Here is an 18,191-nt window from a genome sequence, read left to right on the forward strand (position 1 = left end):
AGCGCAGAGCTCCAGGGGTGGGAAGGTAGAGGTCGACCTTGGGTAAACCCCGATCGAAGCGGTCCTTGAAATCCTTGCATCCTTATCAGGCGGGTAGGGAATCCAGCCCACGTGTCCGTGGTAGTCTGGGCGAGAGGTAGACGGGCAGAGAAAGCGAGGAGCAGGATCGGGCGTCTTGGAACACGGTTGCCGTAGCTCTTCTGTTGTTACGAGCAACAAGTCTCGTAGCTGAGCTGGCCGAAGGTTTTATGCAGTGCCGGGCAAAATATTGTAACGAAGTCTCTCTTTCTCGAAATAAATGGACACACTTTTAACAACCGTAACGTATTAATTATCGGAGGAAGGCAACTTGTCTCTTTCTCTGTTTCGCCTCTATCGTCTTTGACGTCTAAATAAGACGTCCTTTCGGTCGTGTCTGTCTCTCGACTCTCTTTCGTTCCAGCGTCGTTTTCATAACGACTTTAAAATATTTTATTCTATGTACATATCTGGTTATCGAAATAAAAATGATTGATTTGTCGAAACTTTTCGTTCTATTCAAAGTAGCATTTTATTTATACGACCGTAAGGTAATATTTTGAATATTTCTTCTCGAAAATTTTTGCCCAGGTCTGGTGGTATGGTGTGCGACCTCGCGTCACGTGACGTGCACCGGAGCACCGGAGAAATTCAATGAGAGCGAGGGTAATGACGATGGAATACCGGGCCGGGCCGGGCCGGACCGGGCCACGGCGAACGGATCATCGGGGAAAGAGATGAAGAATAAGCGTGGAGGGGGTAGTCGGAACTCACCAGCCTCGCGAGATACGCTCCGATTAATAAACTCACAACTCTCCCTCTCTCTCTCTTTCTCTCTGTCTCCTACATCCTTGGACGGTTATTTTTACCGTGAAAGCACACCGGCGCGACGCGCGACAGCGTGTTGGGACTTGTTGCAAGCTTCCTCGTCGCGAAATTAGCAGTATTGGAACAGTGATTAGGTAACGCTCGGGCTTTTTCATTAGACGGCTAGGACTGTCTAGCTATGATGTCGGTTCGCGTGTCGTCGTTAGCGTGTCGTATAGGACACGGTGTTTCATCATGCGACCGCCGGAGGAATGTTACGTCGTCTACGCTGAGGATATACTGTGCCGGGCAGGCTACCCCGGTCGGGGACGGGTCGGTAAAATGGCGAGAACGCGTGACGATAATTCGGCCGCGTGTAAGTTCAAGCACCCCCGGCCTCGCAGCGTACAGTTTCAAGGTCGTGCACGTGCTGGGAACCGCGTCGAGTGAAAACTGATACCTTTTGCGGACACGTAAGAGTAAACGAGGCGTGATCCGATGTAGAGCACACGCCGTCGATCGTAATTAAAGGAGGAAAGTACGCGCGTGCGGACGGGAAGATGAAAATTCGAAATTGCGTCCTCGTGGTGATGTTGAAGCGGATTTATGGACGAGCACTGTGGCTAGGTTGGCGGCGAAGCTGGGATCTAGATCAAGCGGTTCCTGAAGGGTTTTACGATGCATTTTTTTGTCCTTTTATTTAAACACTTTAAACCCTTCTGGGTTTATTTCGCTTCTACAAGAATGACTACAAGCGAATACAATAATCTTCGAAAAAAGAATGAGTACAAAGACAAGCTTCAACATTTGGTTTCGCAGTGTCATTGTAATCATTCACACCTACAGCGTGGAAGATATTTCCACCGACGAGAACGGCGAATCCATAAAATTCGTCATATATCAAAAACATATACCGTATCTCTGTGTATGAACCGAGTTCACCCTCTGTTTGCAAAATAAATAAGTATGGATTTATAGTGGAGCAGCGAGGTGAGCTGTGCGGTGAAAAAAAAGAAAAACAAAGAAAATACATATGTACTTTTTCATTAGTATGTGTCGAAATGTTGTCACGAATGTTGGTTTGTTTTCACCGCGCCGCTATCATCGATGCTCGCAGCTCCACTATAAATCCACCCTAAGTGTGCAATCCATGTCGAATGCATTTCCAGAATCGATCACCTGCAAAAGCGAACTCTTTATGAAAAGTTTCGTTGCACGTTCGCAACTGGCTTTCTCATGTCACATTCAGTTTAGAAAGCCGTTTATTTCCGATTCGCATCGTTCCGAGTGCACAACACTGACTCGAATTACAACAGACAAACCGAAATAATACCGAATAAATGAACAGGTAAATACTAAAGAGTACAAACATGTATCAAGAAGTATAACTAGTGAAACTAAACAAGAAGAAACACGCCATTGATCGGCGAAGAAGTGACAGCGACCATGCTCATGAATAACGTAGAGCTGACTGAAGCAAACAATAAGTATCAGAAAATAACAAAAAAAAAGAGGGAAAGAAGAGAAATATTGTAGGAACAACGAGCCCCTCGGCCCATGGAAGATATGTATCCGAGAATAAATAAACAAACAATCGCAGGGTCGAGCGAGCCCTTAGGTCGGCATCGCCCTCGGCGTGTCGGGCTACCCGGTACATAAATAGCGAGAGGAAGAAGGAAGCTAACCGCGAAGAGGAACAACAACGAACGGGGAAGTTCGAAAGGGAAAAACGTCGAGCAAAAAGGAGATGCACTATCGGCACGGGTAGCCAAGCCGAGACCTTCACCGAGACCTAGTTGGTCGACATTGCCCCTGTGTTGTGTTTGCCGCACCCCGCCCTGGCGTCTCGCGCCGGTAAACGCGGGAGAAGCGTTGCTGAACGCAACCCCCTACCGTGCCGATCGTACCGGCAAGCTCCTTGGCCACCCCCTAGTCACCCCTCCAACCTGCTAGCGCACACCGTGTTTCACCCTGGCCTAGGGATTGCCTTGTTTCCCCTGTGCCTCCTCGTCCCGCACCGTTCCGTCCCGTTCCGTTCGTCGGTGTGTGCGACGTTGTGACGCGTAGCCTGGCCTAGGCTAGGGCCGGAAGCGGGGTAGGAAGTATAGGGGGTTGTAGGATCTACACGAGGGTCAAGGAGGGAAGAGCAGGATGGAGGGCTCAAGGGAGCATCGTGCGGACGCAGGCGCGAACGCAGACGCAATAAGTCGGCGAAACGGCGCCGAGCATTCCGGCAACGGCAGACAACGCGGCACGATCCAAGCCGAGGTAAACGCCGTGCCACGATCTCATTACGTCGCATCCCCTTTCAGCGTGTAGAACAACCGCCGTCGAACAGACGGAACACCACGAGCAACCATGGGAGTCGTGAAGACTGCTTCCGAGAGCATCCTCGAGGAAACCATCCTACCTAGCGAGGAGGCCAACTACTCGGTCCAAGGACACGCCGGTAAGTTCGTTGTCGTCCGTTTTTTTTTTCTTACACGGTGATTTTCAGCGATCGTTCGACACCGGCCAATATTCACCTCTTAACTGCGGGATTTAGTTTGAATTATACCCCACACAGTGCGGAATTGAGATCAAGCAACGACAAGTATACGCGTCGACGCCGGGCAAACGGTCCTATTATAATTACATTTTTATTTGCCGCTTCTTCACTCGTGCAAGTACGCGAAAACCACGTTGATTCGTTCGGTTAGATGCAAGTAAAGATCGGATCTCGCGAAGGAAACTCTGCTCTCAAAGCTGGATGTAAAATATGCCGAACAACTTCCGTGTTTTTCGTCGGAACAGAATTTAACCTAATATTTGATACAAAATTAAGAATTTATTCCTGAAATTATCGTTATCGCGCCGCAACAGAGATTTGGATTGACGTGTATACGGATCGAACGCAGCTAACTAGTTGATATTTGTTGCTGGTGGTGTTGTGTTTCCCGCGGGACGACGCGTATCGTGGTGCAACACGTACACATGTAATCCCCGCGGTTTCGTCGAGTTCGTTGTCGGCGGAGATCGTTCTCAGAACGCCGGGACTAATCGCAAGAATTTAAAGTCAACGCGTCCCAGCCGCCCACACGAGCCACTGCTAACAGGTGTTTGGAGATACAGATATACTGGCCGTTCCGCGCCGCGCTGCTTCCGTCTATATACTCTGCTCGAGGCGCACCAGCCGGCCAACTTGACTCACGGAATTAAGGATCCCGCTCTCTCGATCTATCGCACCCAATGACGATCGCCCACCAACCGGATGGTGGGAATCCAGCCACGCGATTAGCGGCTTGTGGTCTCGACCGATTAGACCGGATTAGCGGCTTCCTTCGATAACCCCAGACATTCATCATCCCCCTTGCGCGCGAACAGGGATTTTATTTTTAAAGCGCGATCGCCGGTCGATACGCGTGCTGCGAAATTACAACAACCGGCGCGGAAACGAGAACTTACGGTGGACTGTTTCCCTCTTGTTTTTCAGAACGATTGCGAACGTCCGCTTTTACGACCAATTTCTTTAATATAGGCAGAAGTTTTTCAATTGCAATGGGCAATTTAAAATTGCTTCCAAATAATTCCATTCTATACAGGGTGTGGCCGGACGGGTGGTACAGCCGATCAGGGAGTGATACTACATTTAAAAATACGTCAAAACAAAGGAATAACATTGTTTTGTTCGACGCTTCGTTTTCGAGAAAATCAAGTTTGAAAAAGCAGCGAATACACGTGCTATTGCAAGGGAATCATCTGACCATGATATCAACCAATTCTACTTTCTACTTTGAAGCACGCGAACCTGGCGGAACTTTAAACTCGATTTTCTCGAAAACGAAGCGTCAAACGAAATAATGTTATTCCTTTTTTCCTACTTATTTTTACACGTAATAATCACCCCTTGCTCGGTTGTACCACCCGTCCGGCCACACCCCGTATATTAATTCTTTTCTTTGTACGGATATAAAATTGATATAACACCAACACGTTTAATAGTGTGAACAACATTTAGAATAATGGTACAGCAATTTTTAGTGATGGCTTTTTAAGACTATGAACTTCATAGTATGAAGGCGTGCGTCGATAGTTGACGTACGTTACCGCGCCGTACGGCTGGGTCACCATGGACCCGATAGAACGTGTAGTCGATAGAGCAGCTTGTTCGATGTGCCGCGCAAATGTTTACATTTCGGGGCGGCTCCGCAACAAAACATAAACGTACGCGGAATCGTTGTTATTATCCGGCTGTTTGGAACGTGTCGAATTCGCGGACAACGGTGAGCAATTAATTTGGGGTACGGTTTCAAAGGATCGGTGCGAGTTACGGGTGCGGAGGCGGGTTAATTATTTCGATTCCGGTGTTTTTAGGGAATATTATTTAGATGCTAATTAACTGTCGTGCGCGTTGAATGCAATCACTTGGCGATTGTTTCGCCATGGTGAATCCGACCGGTGGAATATATCATTTCTCGGCGACGGGGTACGCGTGTCGCGCGTGTGACAGCTTGTTTGTGATTGTTCCGGGCCGGTTCATAGAATTCCGTATATAAATGCGGATTCGCGGCAGGAATTATCACGGTTGTAATATTTCTACGGGTATCCTTAGGCTACCGGGTGGGGACAAATGCTTCGTTAGTTAAGTAATACGATTGATATGCAAACGATATACGGATGGAAATCTCTTTTTACTGGTAATCCGTCGTCGTCGTCGTCGTCGCAGAGGCTGTTCTCTACCGTTTCTAAAAGACATCGTGTCTCGCAGATTTGCATAATCTCGATCGAGAACAACTCGATACAAAACCGGACACGGTAAAAACAGTTTCCTTTGTAGAACGCTAGAGTAACTTGCCTTTTCTTGGGTCGTTCTTCCATTATGCCAACGTCGACCTGTCTCGGACGGAGTCGCGAGAACTTTAACGGGAAAAGTGACTTGCAAAAAGTTCTTCCCCCGCTTGGGGCGACTCCCTTTCATTATACAGTTGCTACCAAAAATATGCCCGCGTTGTTTAACTTTCTCCTGTAGGGTGTCTCGGAGATCGATATTTTTTTGCGCGATATCTGCTTTTTCACGTAGTTCCACGTTGTTTGACCGTCAGAAGGCGATGGCGTTGGCGAGAGTACTTATTGTTTGAGAAACGTGCTAGTGTTTGTTCTCGTTTTAATCGGAAAAATGTCACGAACATGCGTTAGAACTTTCATCAGAAAAATTTAAATATAATAATTGAAAGTTTAATTTGAATTTCGATTTAAATTGGGTTTCTCAAAGTTGTAATTATAAAAGTGGTCTAAGTCATACATGTATTCCCTGTTTCGAAATATTTAAAGCAAAGGATATTAACACTAAATGAATTCCATACAACGTTGAAGTAACAAGCATGTCTATCGTTCCATTTATCACAACGTCGTAAAAAAATGACTGATAACCTGATGTTATCAAACTACTTGTTGCCCGAGCGCTTTTGGCGCCGACTGTACGACGCACGATGCTTTCTATTCGACGCGAGGACCATTTCGTCGGATGTGTCCTGGAGTTCGTTGCCAGGCAAAATGGACAAATGACGGATCGAGGTACTCGGCCGAAGTTCACGGGACGCGATTTGTCACGGGACACTTGAAACAGGAAAAAAGCAAGATCAGGCACGTGCGAGCGTCGCGTGGGTCCCGATACCGGCACGCATCAATCCTATTTATATTTACGAACAATCGATACTATGCGACGACGGGAAGTCTGTTCGAAGCGAAGCGAAGCGGCACGACGTCGACCGGTCTCTCGAACGGTGAAAGTGGCGAAAAAGAAAAGCGGCATACTTTTTTGCGATTACACGAATAAAAAGTATGTCCGCGCCCGTTGTCGGGCGTCTCATTAAATCTGGCTTTGCATCGTCGATGATGCTATCGAGCCCCTTGATCATTCAGTTTAACCATTTGCACTCGGAGCTATTTCAATTGGGAAATTAAACATTTCTTCCGATCTACAATATTTTCATTCTCTATGATTTTTGAGATTTTATGGATATGAAATTGGTGTAATACACCTCGTACAGTACCTAAATGTTTAGTACATAATTGATTAGTAGACTGCGGATCTTAATGCATTTATGGCTTCTAACGATTTTCGCGAAACATGGAATTATTCAAATTATTTATTCCAGAACTACAAAGATTACTACCACTGAAAATAAGATCCTGCGTGATTCCACTTTCTTAAAATTTCCCTACAAAAATTGAAAATTGCAGAAACATCCGCAGTCTATTGATTAGATACCCCGATATACAGGGTGTCCCAAAATTCCTTCAACAACCGGAAATGGGAGATTCCTGAGATCATTTGAAGCAATATTTTGGGACACCCTGTATTGGATAATGTAAACAATATTTTGAATAATGGTACAGCAATTGTTAGTGGTGCCTCAGGGGGAACCATTGACTGCAAGGGATTAAGTATCGTAAAATCGAACTCCTTTCGCAGGAATCTGTTATCGAGACAGGTGATCATATATGAATCGTACTTAACGACTGGTCGAACGTGACTTTCATTTGCACGCGACTGCATTGTCCTTGGCTGGATATGTAAATATGTACAAATGAAGCGTAACGAAGCGTGTGAATAAATCCACGCGTGATTGCCGATTGTAGTAACGATGTTAATCAATGAGCAGAGCTTCACGTGCGCAGCCTGGAATGCTGTTGATTCTATTAATGATTTAACATGATAATGTTAATAACGTTCGACACAACATACGGCTCGAGATGATTTATTCGTAATATTATGCGATCATGTTTTTTTAGATGAACTGAAAGAGAGCCAGCCATTCAATTTGTTTATGATATTCTCATTTGTATAAGAGGCTGGAGGTTATTAGACTGTGAAGCTTCACGCGTTTGTACCGTCGAAAATAATAGAGATTCTAAGAAGATTGTGAAACACTGAAGAGATGATAGAATTGATTGCCGTTTCAATTTATTTTTCATTCGTTACGAGCGTCGACGAAGAAAGGGAAATTTCACTTAACTTCATTTCCTTCGAACTAGCTGATGGAGGAATAAATTTGCGCTAACTTTCACAATCTCTGGAGATCATTTGTATTTATCCATCCTTCCTCCTTGTACGCCGAGGTTTACTGTCCTCGCGTTCGAAGTGTGAACTGTTTACTTTGATATTAGATCGATACAGAAGTTCATCATTGGACGTTAAATTGTTTACATTATTCAATATGTTGGTATCTATTCAATTACTGAACATTTCATTCATTCAATTCATATAAGGAATGCAAATAGTCTAACTAGGAAAAATGTTTAATGTTCGAATTGAAATAGCACCGAGTGCATTTTTATTTCGATAGTGTTTTAACCTTCCATTTACCGAAAACAAGTAGCAAAAGGAGTCTTCTCGAATTTCTCGATAAAAGAGTGCATAAATTATCGCCGGATATCGGTTACCTGGATTTTCATTTTTTCGCGGCGCATCGCGAAAGTGCGAGCCATTAATTTCGACCCAGCCGAGCATGTGGGCGACCGTGAAACCGGTTCCAGCCGGCTGTTTTCCGGGTGTACCGTAATTTCCCATTTATTCTCAAAGGAAATATGAAAAAGGCGAGCCGCGTCGAAAAGAGCAAATCGACGTCGTATTAAAGACATGGAACAATGTGGTACCATCGTCCTTGGCCTCGTACAGCTCAATAGGGAGCGCGTAGTCTCCTGGAGCATAGTCACCCGGCGGATTTAGCAACGAGCGTCCTCACACAAAGAAATATTAACGCAACATTGTCGAGCATTTGAGCCGCTGAAATTTTACACGCCCCGTTCCGGCAACTCGACGCGCAAACACGCTTTTCGCGTTTCATCTTCTTTCTTTTTTTCGTGCTCTTTTATTCCGGAGATTATCGTTGCCCGTCGAAGTCGGCGAGGAAGCTTCTACGCAGGAAACGGAGTTCATTGAACATGCATTTATGCTAGCCGACAAAAACGTAATGTATTCGTCTTCCATGTGGGAAACTGGTGTTACTGATTTCTCGGAAAACGAGAAATCCGATTATTTCTCTTTGCTCTTTCTTGCGTTTCTTAATGAGATGTTATTTCATCTTCCCCTACCGCCGCCGCTAATATCAGCGGTTACATGCTAATTGGCTTGTAAAACTAGCAACAGGCGTGTTAGTGTTCACCGGATTGTTTTGATCATTTAATTATTCTCGAAGATAAATGGAACGTACCTATGATAACTTTCTTACGCGCAAGTTTCTCGAGAGACACTGTAATTTCTCTGGATAGAAGAAATGAGCAATTATTAAGTTTCTCGAGAAATGAGGAGTGAGCAATTATAAAATCTCTCGACAGGAAATCTCTATGGGAATCCAAACACATCTTCGAATTAATCGTGCTTTCGAAAGTCGGCCAGATAAACTCCGCTGTCTCTTGTGTTAATACAATAAATAAATCATTGTTATTGTTACGCGCGATGAACTCGTTGCACGAGAACAAAAGAATAAATAGTATGGCATACATAAATGAAAAAGAATTCGATATAATAAAGGAATCGGATAAAATATATTGAAATGAAATACGATGCAAAGTGCTTAACCGACTGGAGATTTAATGCAGGAGTGTATCTACGTGTGCGCGATTTTTCCGTGCAACATTCGACTTTTTATTCAACATCCAATATTTCCAAACGCGTACAAACGTTTGAAAACTCTACACGACCAATTTATACTGCCCCGACCCCCTCGACATATTGCATCCTCCACAATAAAGCACTATGTTCAGCCTAGTTATTTCTCGGAAAGAGTAACTCCATTTTTCGTACTTCGAACGCGCAACGTGAGGTCATGCAAAAGATTGTAATTGGCGTGCGACTAGCTGCGACGATATCGAACAATACAACTCAACTAAATTGGCGCTTTGACGTCCTCGCCCGCGTAGAGTTATTTCCGAACTGATGGAGCTTTATTATCTCTTTGAAGAACGTATAACGAGGGACTGGAACGATTAGGCTGGAAAAGAAAACCCTCACTCTCCACACTGACCTGTGGAGATCAGTATAAAACAGAAATTTTACTGTTCATTGTTCTTATTCGTGTTTGATATCGATTAAGTTTTTGAATCCATTTTTCAATCCTTTGATGGTAAAACGTAGATCGAAAATATTCCAGAAATAAAACGTGGAATTTTACAATATTGTTCGTGCTTTTTCACCCTTTGATTAAACATTTGGTCATGCCATAAAAAATGTGATTTTTATTCCATATTTTCGGATAATGAAATACGAACACACATGACAATAACCATTAGTCTTTTATATATTTTTATTCGTTTTCCACAACTTGTGAATTGACGCATCGGAGACTAATGCATACGATTATGTTCGTGTATTTTGATTTCCAAAAAAATACGGTATGAATATCGGATGCTTTCGCACTTGAAAATCTTTCACTGTAGGTTGAATTCGATGGACAGCAGCTTTAGTTCGCGCGAGAACTACGTATATTCTTGGGACAGGCCGATGAAGCTTCATTAACGACTCCGATTAATTCTAGCCTTGACATTGTGGCCTAATGGACGCAGCACCTTCAGATATTCCTGCACTTTCCGCGACGCATACATATTTAGCAGCAAGGTCTGCCCATCCTCTGGACCACCATTTCAAAGGCGGTCACAAACAAATTGTTCAGCAGAACGTTCCCACGCAGTTAACAATGTACAACAATTCTTGCCACTGATCTTTATCAAATAATCTGAACGAAGGAATGAACGAATAAAAAATGATGCAGCTGCACTCCCCATTCAGCTGTTTATGAGTGATCAATTTTCCATGTGAACATAGTTGACTTATTTAAATTTATGCCCTATGAAAATGTTCAAAAAAGGCTAGAATGTAAAATACGATAGAATTTTGTAAAATTTTTATTTGTTTCGTGCCTGTATGCATTTTGCAGTTGCACTGAAACATTCGAAATGACTTGTATATCGGTGGAACAGTTCAAGCAAAGGATCTTTCGAACAACGTTCAGGTTAGACCTACGACGCAAGGTGGAACTCTCAAGAGACTCTCAACTTGCATGAAAACAGATTATGGAAATTCCGGGCAACCATAGCCGAGCCAAATATGGCAGCCTGACGTGTAAATTAATTAATGATGGAATTGTGTGCTGTTGCTCGGGCATGGTACTCCCTTCCCGACACAGAAGACGTAGTCCAAGTCGGGATCTGTTAATCGATCGGATCGAGACTCGCTGTAGCCTTCGCCCTCGCCCTCTATCGAGATGGTGTCGTCGTACCGGAAGCAAGGGGTGATACATGGCTCGGTTTTGCCGCCGCAAACGTCGGAATCGCTGGTTTCCGACGTTCTGTCGCCGTCGGGATGATCGGACCTCTGCTTCAAAAAGTTCCTCACCTTCTCGTCGAACTCGTCTCGCGGCAGGACGAAGTCCTCGAATTTCTCGATCGCGTCCAGCACCGATCTCATCGTTCTCGTGTACTCAGGGTGGAACATCTTACCCTCCGGATTCTCCTTGAACAGGTACTCCGCCTGCGACGACGGTATTCGAACGTGAATTTAAAGAGAAATTGGCCCAAGAAGATCTACATCCTATTTCTAAAATCCACAAATATTTACCGCACTGTGTAATTATTAGTCTGCGGATGTTTATGCATTTATGAAGAACTTGGTAGGGTGAGATATAGATCAGTAAAGGAATAGAAAAAAGTAAGGATATCGTAATGTTATCTTTCATGTAACAAAGTCATTAAGGGATGAAATTAATTTTTATTTTATTCCTGCTTCCCACAATCAATGCAGAATTTTTTTATTTTGCATAAAGATGCGTAGTCTAGTAATTATGGTTGAAACTACTGCGAACTAATCTCCCCATGATCAGTAGACTGCAGATGTTTATGCAGTTTTCAATTTTTATAGAGAAATTTGTAGAAAGTGGCATGAAACAAAATCCTATTTTTAATGGGAACAGCCTTTGCAGATCCGAAACAAATAAAAATCTTACTAAATTCTGTCGAATTTTATATTCTAGCATTTTCTAAAACCTTCGTAATCCATAAACGCGTTCAGATCCGCAGTCTAATACCCAGAGTTGTGTTGAATTACGATTGAATGACTTCACGAATTATAATTACGAAGTAATTCAATTAAATTGTCTTCAATTATCTCGTAATTCGCAAATCAGTCGCTTCATTCAATTAATTTGTAATTGTGGTCTCTCGTTCAATTCAATTGCAATGTAATTCGTTTTCACAATTGAAATACAATTGCAAAGTGCAGTATAATTATGAATTATACAATAAGGTGGAAAAATAGAAAAAACATAGTATGGTACTCAAATTGTGTGATCAAAAATAATCAAAGATCAAATATGTGTATATAAAATGCAGTGTAATTCCTGATTACCTAGATGTTGATGCGACCTGTATAAATAAATAAATTTGTAAACATTAAAGATCTAAATGGTCACGGAACAAGCAACGCTTGTGTCTCGTAGCGAATCGCTTCGTATTCCGCGAATCCCCTAATAAATCACACGCTATTGGCGCGGCGCTTTATTCCACGCGACAGTGTTCTGTTCCCAATAAAAATGAACGACGTGTTATTGACGTGAACGATACAACCGCAGGGAAACGGCTCGATGCAAGCTGCTGGTCGGCGTGCAATCGGAATACACGATAGACAATACTCCTAACTGGATGTATCTCGATACGGTTCTCGAGAATGCGACGCAACGTTCGACCGTTGCATGCACAATGCTCGTGCGTCGTGTTTACCGGTCCATTTAAAAATGGGTCGTGCCAAGTCCCGCGAGTTTCCGACCCACTTTTTCCAGGTAATCTCGTACGCGTTACATTGTCCTTCCTGTACAATGCGTATATCGCACGGCTATCGACTAAGCGTTTCCTTCTTTCAACCTTCCCCAATCGGAGTCGACCCGGTTTTTAATTAACTCCACCTATTTGTTCTACCGTCTTCTTCTTCTAAATCCTAGAAACTTTACGATGAACTGGGTTCTGCTAACGGTCAAACGTGTAAATGTTACAGTCGTACACCCCGAAGCACCGCGCTGGCATTCTTGAGATGCTTTAAGCCGGTTCTAGAACCCTCCACAACTATCTCAAACTCGTCGAAGGATTTTCTTCAAAGCTGAAAGATCCTTGGCGAACTACGTGTTGCAAACTACATGTATCCAACGTGGCCGATATTGGCCGAATTCTAGTCGAAGCGGAATTTTTCAAAGTTTGAAGTTCTGCAAGAGAGTCTTACCCAAAGTTGAAAATTCGAGTGAGGTTTACCTGGCCTACGATCAGCGAACAAGTCTCGTGAGGAATGATAGTTATTCGAGTGAATTTTATTAGAAAAATTGTCCGTACTTTTTAAAATCCCGTAAAAGTTCAATGGAATTGCAAGACGAAATTAAGTAACGAGTAGACAACATTTATGAAGACGTCAACTGGGTGAAATACAAAACAGTGAAAAATATTATAAATCCAAGAATATTGTCATGTTCTTTTCGATGTATAAAGCCTATTAACGGGTTCAACGAATTTTTATTCAACTACGGTTTCCCACAATCGATGCAGAATATTTCTGTTTCATAGATATCTGAATCAGAACATAGATATCTCTGTTTTCGAGCAACTCTTCAGCAGTGCTTTATTTAGATGAAAGCTCGATTCACCCCCGTTGCATTCTGCTTCTGCGATAGAAAGCAAAGAAAACTAAACAGTTTAAAATTAGCGGCGTCGATAATCCCTCGATATCAGATTCAAGTTGTTGTAACCGACGAAACATGAACAAACATGGAATCGTGTGAATAAAGGTAAAAACACGGGCATGCTATTTCGACAACGCAATAGGCGATGCGTGAAACTCATAAATAAAGAAATATGAATAAATGCACGGTGTGTATCGTTTACAACGGGGTATGCTCGACTACTTCGCAATATATGGACCATACAAAAAAAAGTTTTCGGTTCGAGGTTGTACGATATTACGTCTACATGTTACATGTATACTATTGTATACATAGTTTTCATCTCAACAAAAAATACAGGTTTTGAATTAAACATTGTATTGCTACCTTCGTCAGTCATTTCCTTTTTTCGGTTTAAACCGGACACGCTGTACGAAAAATATGAAAATAAATAAAAAAGGCAATATTCAAGAATAACATCAGAAAAATTGTGTCCGTTCAGAGTCGTACTAACTGAATTAATCAGCAAGTTAATTACGTGATTCCCTTACACTGTAATCCAATTGCATAATGTCCCGACTGCGTCGCAATTGAATTTATATAATTGAAACCTTCCGATTAATTAAATTGCTAATTAAGTACTTTATTTAGAACTTGCCATTCTGATCGAAGTGGAATGCAATTGACACGTTATATCTGCGGTTGCAAGGAAAAACGCCGCATGTCACGATTTCAAAAAATTTGAGTTTATGCATTAATTGAGCTCTATAGCATAGGATTTATGTATTTACCAGAAAAAGTCTTGAGAACAAATTCGAAAGGCTCAAAGAAATAATACAATTTAACCAATATCAGATACTATGCAACATTTGTTTTTTTCGTAAAGCAAATATCTTGCAAGGCAAAGAAATCGATTTGCCGAATAATTGATTTCGACGGGTCTCGTAAAGAGAGCTGGTGTTAATTACGCCTCATCGTGCAAATGGATCGTTTAAAATGAAAGTGACGCGACGGTGCGCGCTGTTCACGGTCAAAATACACCGAAAGCTCGTTTCGGCGAAGTGCGATCTCTGATTGGAGCTCAGTCTGAAACGAGGCAGAAATAATCGATCCTCGACGATCCAATGGCTCGACAGAGGACGGTCCGGGCCGATTGCGCAGCGAAAATTGAAAAGCCGCCGGAGCCGAACCGCGCGTCGCTGTCAAATCAAATTCAAATTTCTTCGACCGCTCTGACTTTTTTTTACCGCGCCACATATTTTCTTTAGGATCGATTCTCCGTTTTATTTTCAACCGCAGGAAAACGAGATGCTTTCTAGCTGCTGGTCCGCGCGTTAAGTTTTCGATGCATAAGGCGTTTCACTATTATGGAAATTCTTTCATAACAGTCACGTTGCTCGAATTTTCAGGATCTACTACGCGGAGCGCACATACGTGTGCCCGTAATTATGAAAGTGGTCTAGGTGATATATTTCTTGTTCATATATGAATTCCATAGAATGATGTTCCATTTAAATGGTCCTCGATGTGAGAATGTGTCCATTCTATAAGCTGTTGTTCATTGTTCACCGTTAACAAAGGTAGTTATTGGCGAAGCTTCATGAATCCTACAATAATAACTGGATTGCGTGTTGAACTTTCTCAATTCTCCAACAAAATTTTGAATTTCATCTACTCAATTTTACTATAAATATATACATTACCTTTTTCAATTTTCACTTAGACCACTTTCGCATAATTACGTGCAGATACGAAACAACGAAGCTGTGAATTGTGAAAAATTCATTACGTTCGAACGTGTTGCGAGAAAATTCTAATTAGAAAGAGTACTAAAAAAGTACGGAGGATATTTTCTTCTTAATTTTCAGGTTCAAGTTCTGTGTGGGGAGAGAGAGCGTAGTGTGTTGTTAAAACTTGCGTCAAGCGTTTCGCCTCTTAAAGCGGATATTTTTTAGGCAGCATATCGATCCGCACCGAGATGGTGTATCTCACTTGGGGAAGAGTATTAAATTTCTAGAGGTTGCTATGAAAGAAGAAGCGTACCTTCTGACCTCGAGACATTTCACTCGACAAATGAATTGCTGTCTAGAGGAAGGAAAGAGGTTTGCCAGTTTTTCGACAGAATAATAAATATCAGCTGTCGTTTGTTCGGTATCTGCTCCACCCTAAATTTTAAGGTGCTGTCGAATTGTTCGCATCGCCTTCCACTGTCGTACGGGAAAGGGAACTTTTTTGCCGAGGTAGAAAATTCCGTGGGAATCTCGTTCGATAGATTCTTCCCTGTCGCCGATAGACCCCGATCACTCGATTAGGCTATCTGCTCCGGGACATCGAACCGAGATCGGAATGGGAGCATGACGAGTCCCGGATTAACCGAGAATCGACTATGGTAAAGATTCTCTGCGACGTCTTGATCTCCTTCACGAACAGGGAATTTCTGGAAACCTTCGTTGGGAACGGATATACCTGTCTGACGATGTTTTCATTGAAACGATACCGATCACTCCTTCTGAATAAAACAGTTCCTTTCTTTCGTAGATGCTGCAAAACGATTGGAGAACGCCTTCCACATAATTGTGTTGTACCAAACGAAAGCACAGACATTTTCTTATACATTACAATCTGAAATGAAACTATTAGATGACGTAATTTGAGGGTGACTTTTTAGTTCACAATGAAAATTGCTATCACTGTTGAAGGTTCCATTAAAAACGACCCACCTCCGTTTCGATTTTCAACACACTCACGTACATATGTTTCTCATTTTACGAGCGCGAACATCGAAGGCTGTTTGCGATTCATGTGTGTGTCTATTCATCCCTCAACTTCCCTCGACCCTCTCAAGGTCCCTGTGACGCAGGAACACGAGCCAAACGATTCGCGAAGGATCAAGTTTGAAAAAATTGGAGCAGGATCCACTCCACTTTCTTGCACTCGCGTAATCGATCATTTGAGACAGCGGATATTCAATAAACATTTTCTACTTGAATTGCAACAAACTAATATAACAGTATTTTGAAATTCTTCGAATGTTTTGAATGTTTTTGAATGAAAACCACAATTTTCTTCACCAATTGCGAGGCTCAAGAGCCATACACGGACATCTTCCTTCCTTCGAAAATAGAGAAAGTATTCCTCAGGAAATATTTCACGCGACTTTTCCCTCGGTTGCAAATATTCATGTTGAAAGGAGATGTAACCCTCCCCGAAAGTTGCGGGTGGAAAACACATGTCGAACATCTTGGGAAACTCTCCGAGTTGGAGCAACGTGAAAACAGTAAAATTGTGTATTTTTGTCGTGAAGAACTTTTTATTCAGCTGTTTTACCAATAAGTTCGCTTCTAGTTCAAGAATTTGCTTGATCAAGCATTTCAAAAAGCGTGCAATTTTCCGAGTCGGAATACTTCGCTAATACAAAACGTACGTATTCGCGAAGCAATTCCATTTTCGGTGAACAATCTGAAGGGTGCATCGAGTTTGCCAAGGAAACAGGGAGACCAGGTGAAAGCTTCCAGCCGCTTTGACACAACCGCGATGTTTCTAGGAAAACATTTTCTACATCTTTTTGTAACGGATCTCGTTCGCGGAGGCGCCATAAGGGCGAACGAGATTGAGGATTTCGTTTCCGAGAGGCCGTGCTCCGTCGCCTGAGCACTTCTTCCGAGCTTTCCGTGCCCAGCCAGCTCGTTGCCTGTCGGACTTTTGAATCCCCTCAACGATAGGAGGTTCCTAACTCGATATCCGTCGTATCGCTCGCCGTTTCGACATTTTCGCGTTCACTCACCTTCCCTCACCCTATTCCAGTGTCAACCACCTTGCTCGATCCGTCATACAATGTGTCACAATATTCTTGGCACATAAAACTCCTTGAAAAATAATCCCACAATATGCAACAACATCTCCGAGCATCGAATTTTGTCTTCGAGAAAGTTGAGCTCGAAGCTACAGTGACTCCCATTCAACCTTTGAATTCGAAGCTCTATTGCAACTCAAAAATTAAACTGTCTTCCTACCTAGAATAATTCCATTCTATATGATATTTTTTATTATATGAAATTGATATATAATACCTCATACAATACTTAAATGTTCAGTAATTGATTAGATACCAACATATTTAACCCTTAGAACTCGAGTAGCGACTCTGAGGCACCATTAAAAATTGCTATACCATTGTTCAAAATATTGTTTACATCATTAAAAATATGTTGGTATATGTTGACTGTGTTGAATATTTTAGAGTAATCATGATCAAAGATTGACATCGGGTTGTTTGTCTTATATGCACAAAACCTGAGAAATTTATGCTGCGATGAATTAAATGCATAAAATCCGCTGTCTTCTAATCAATTACTAAACATTCACGTACGAGGTATTAAAGAATCAATCGGACAGGAGTGTTTGATTATTTTACAACGTATTAGCAGGACGCGTTGAATAATCGTCGAGGCGTTGCGCAACGGCGGAGAGGATGGAACAATGTCCCGCCTCCGATTCCCGCGGAACGTGACGATACAATCTCGAAGAACGGTAATATGGCTCCCGTGTAAGATTGATATTCGCGTTTCCAATGGTCGTCACGTTGTTTCGTCTGCCTGGCAATTCGAACTAGTCCCGGGACGCGAACAACGATCCACGGAGTGGCCGTTAATTCCGAACCGACTAGGGCGTGTAACGACAAATGACAGA

General features: G+C 42.7%; 2 protein-coding genes across 3 annotated transcripts in view; one reads left to right on the top strand and one right to left on the bottom strand.

Annotated features, from left to right (window-relative positions):
- Positions 1 to 3,029: 3,029 nt before the first annotated feature.
- LOC143220381 (synaptotagmin-10) overlaps positions 3,030 to 18,191 on the top strand; it is a 56,463-nt gene continuing 41,301 nt past the window's right edge. The window contains exon 1 of the mRNA XM_076446041.1: positions 3,030 to 3,274. Within this exon, the coding sequence (XP_076302156.1) occupies positions 3,184 to 3,274 (91 nt within the window). The 5' untranslated portion in view covers positions 3,030 to 3,183. The remainder of the gene's footprint in view (positions 3,275 to 18,191) is intronic.
- The window catches only part of LOC143220357 (adenylate kinase 7), a 28,249-nt gene continuing 17,546 nt past the window's right edge, over positions 7,489 to 18,191 (bottom strand). For both annotated transcript variants that reach the window (XM_076446020.1, XM_076446026.1), the window contains one exon: positions 7,489 to 11,335. In XM_076446020.1, coding sequence (XP_076302135.1) covers positions 10,937 to 11,335 — 399 coding nt within the window. In that variant the 3' untranslated portion in view covers positions 7,489 to 10,936. The remainder of the gene's footprint in view (positions 11,336 to 18,191) is intronic.

The sequence above is a fragment of the Lasioglossum baleicum genome, chromosome 2 (genome assembly GCF_051020765.1).
Source record: "Lasioglossum baleicum chromosome 2, iyLasBale1, whole genome shotgun sequence".
Classification (NCBI taxonomy): domain Eukaryota; kingdom Metazoa; phylum Arthropoda; class Insecta; order Hymenoptera; family Halictidae; genus Lasioglossum; species Lasioglossum baleicum.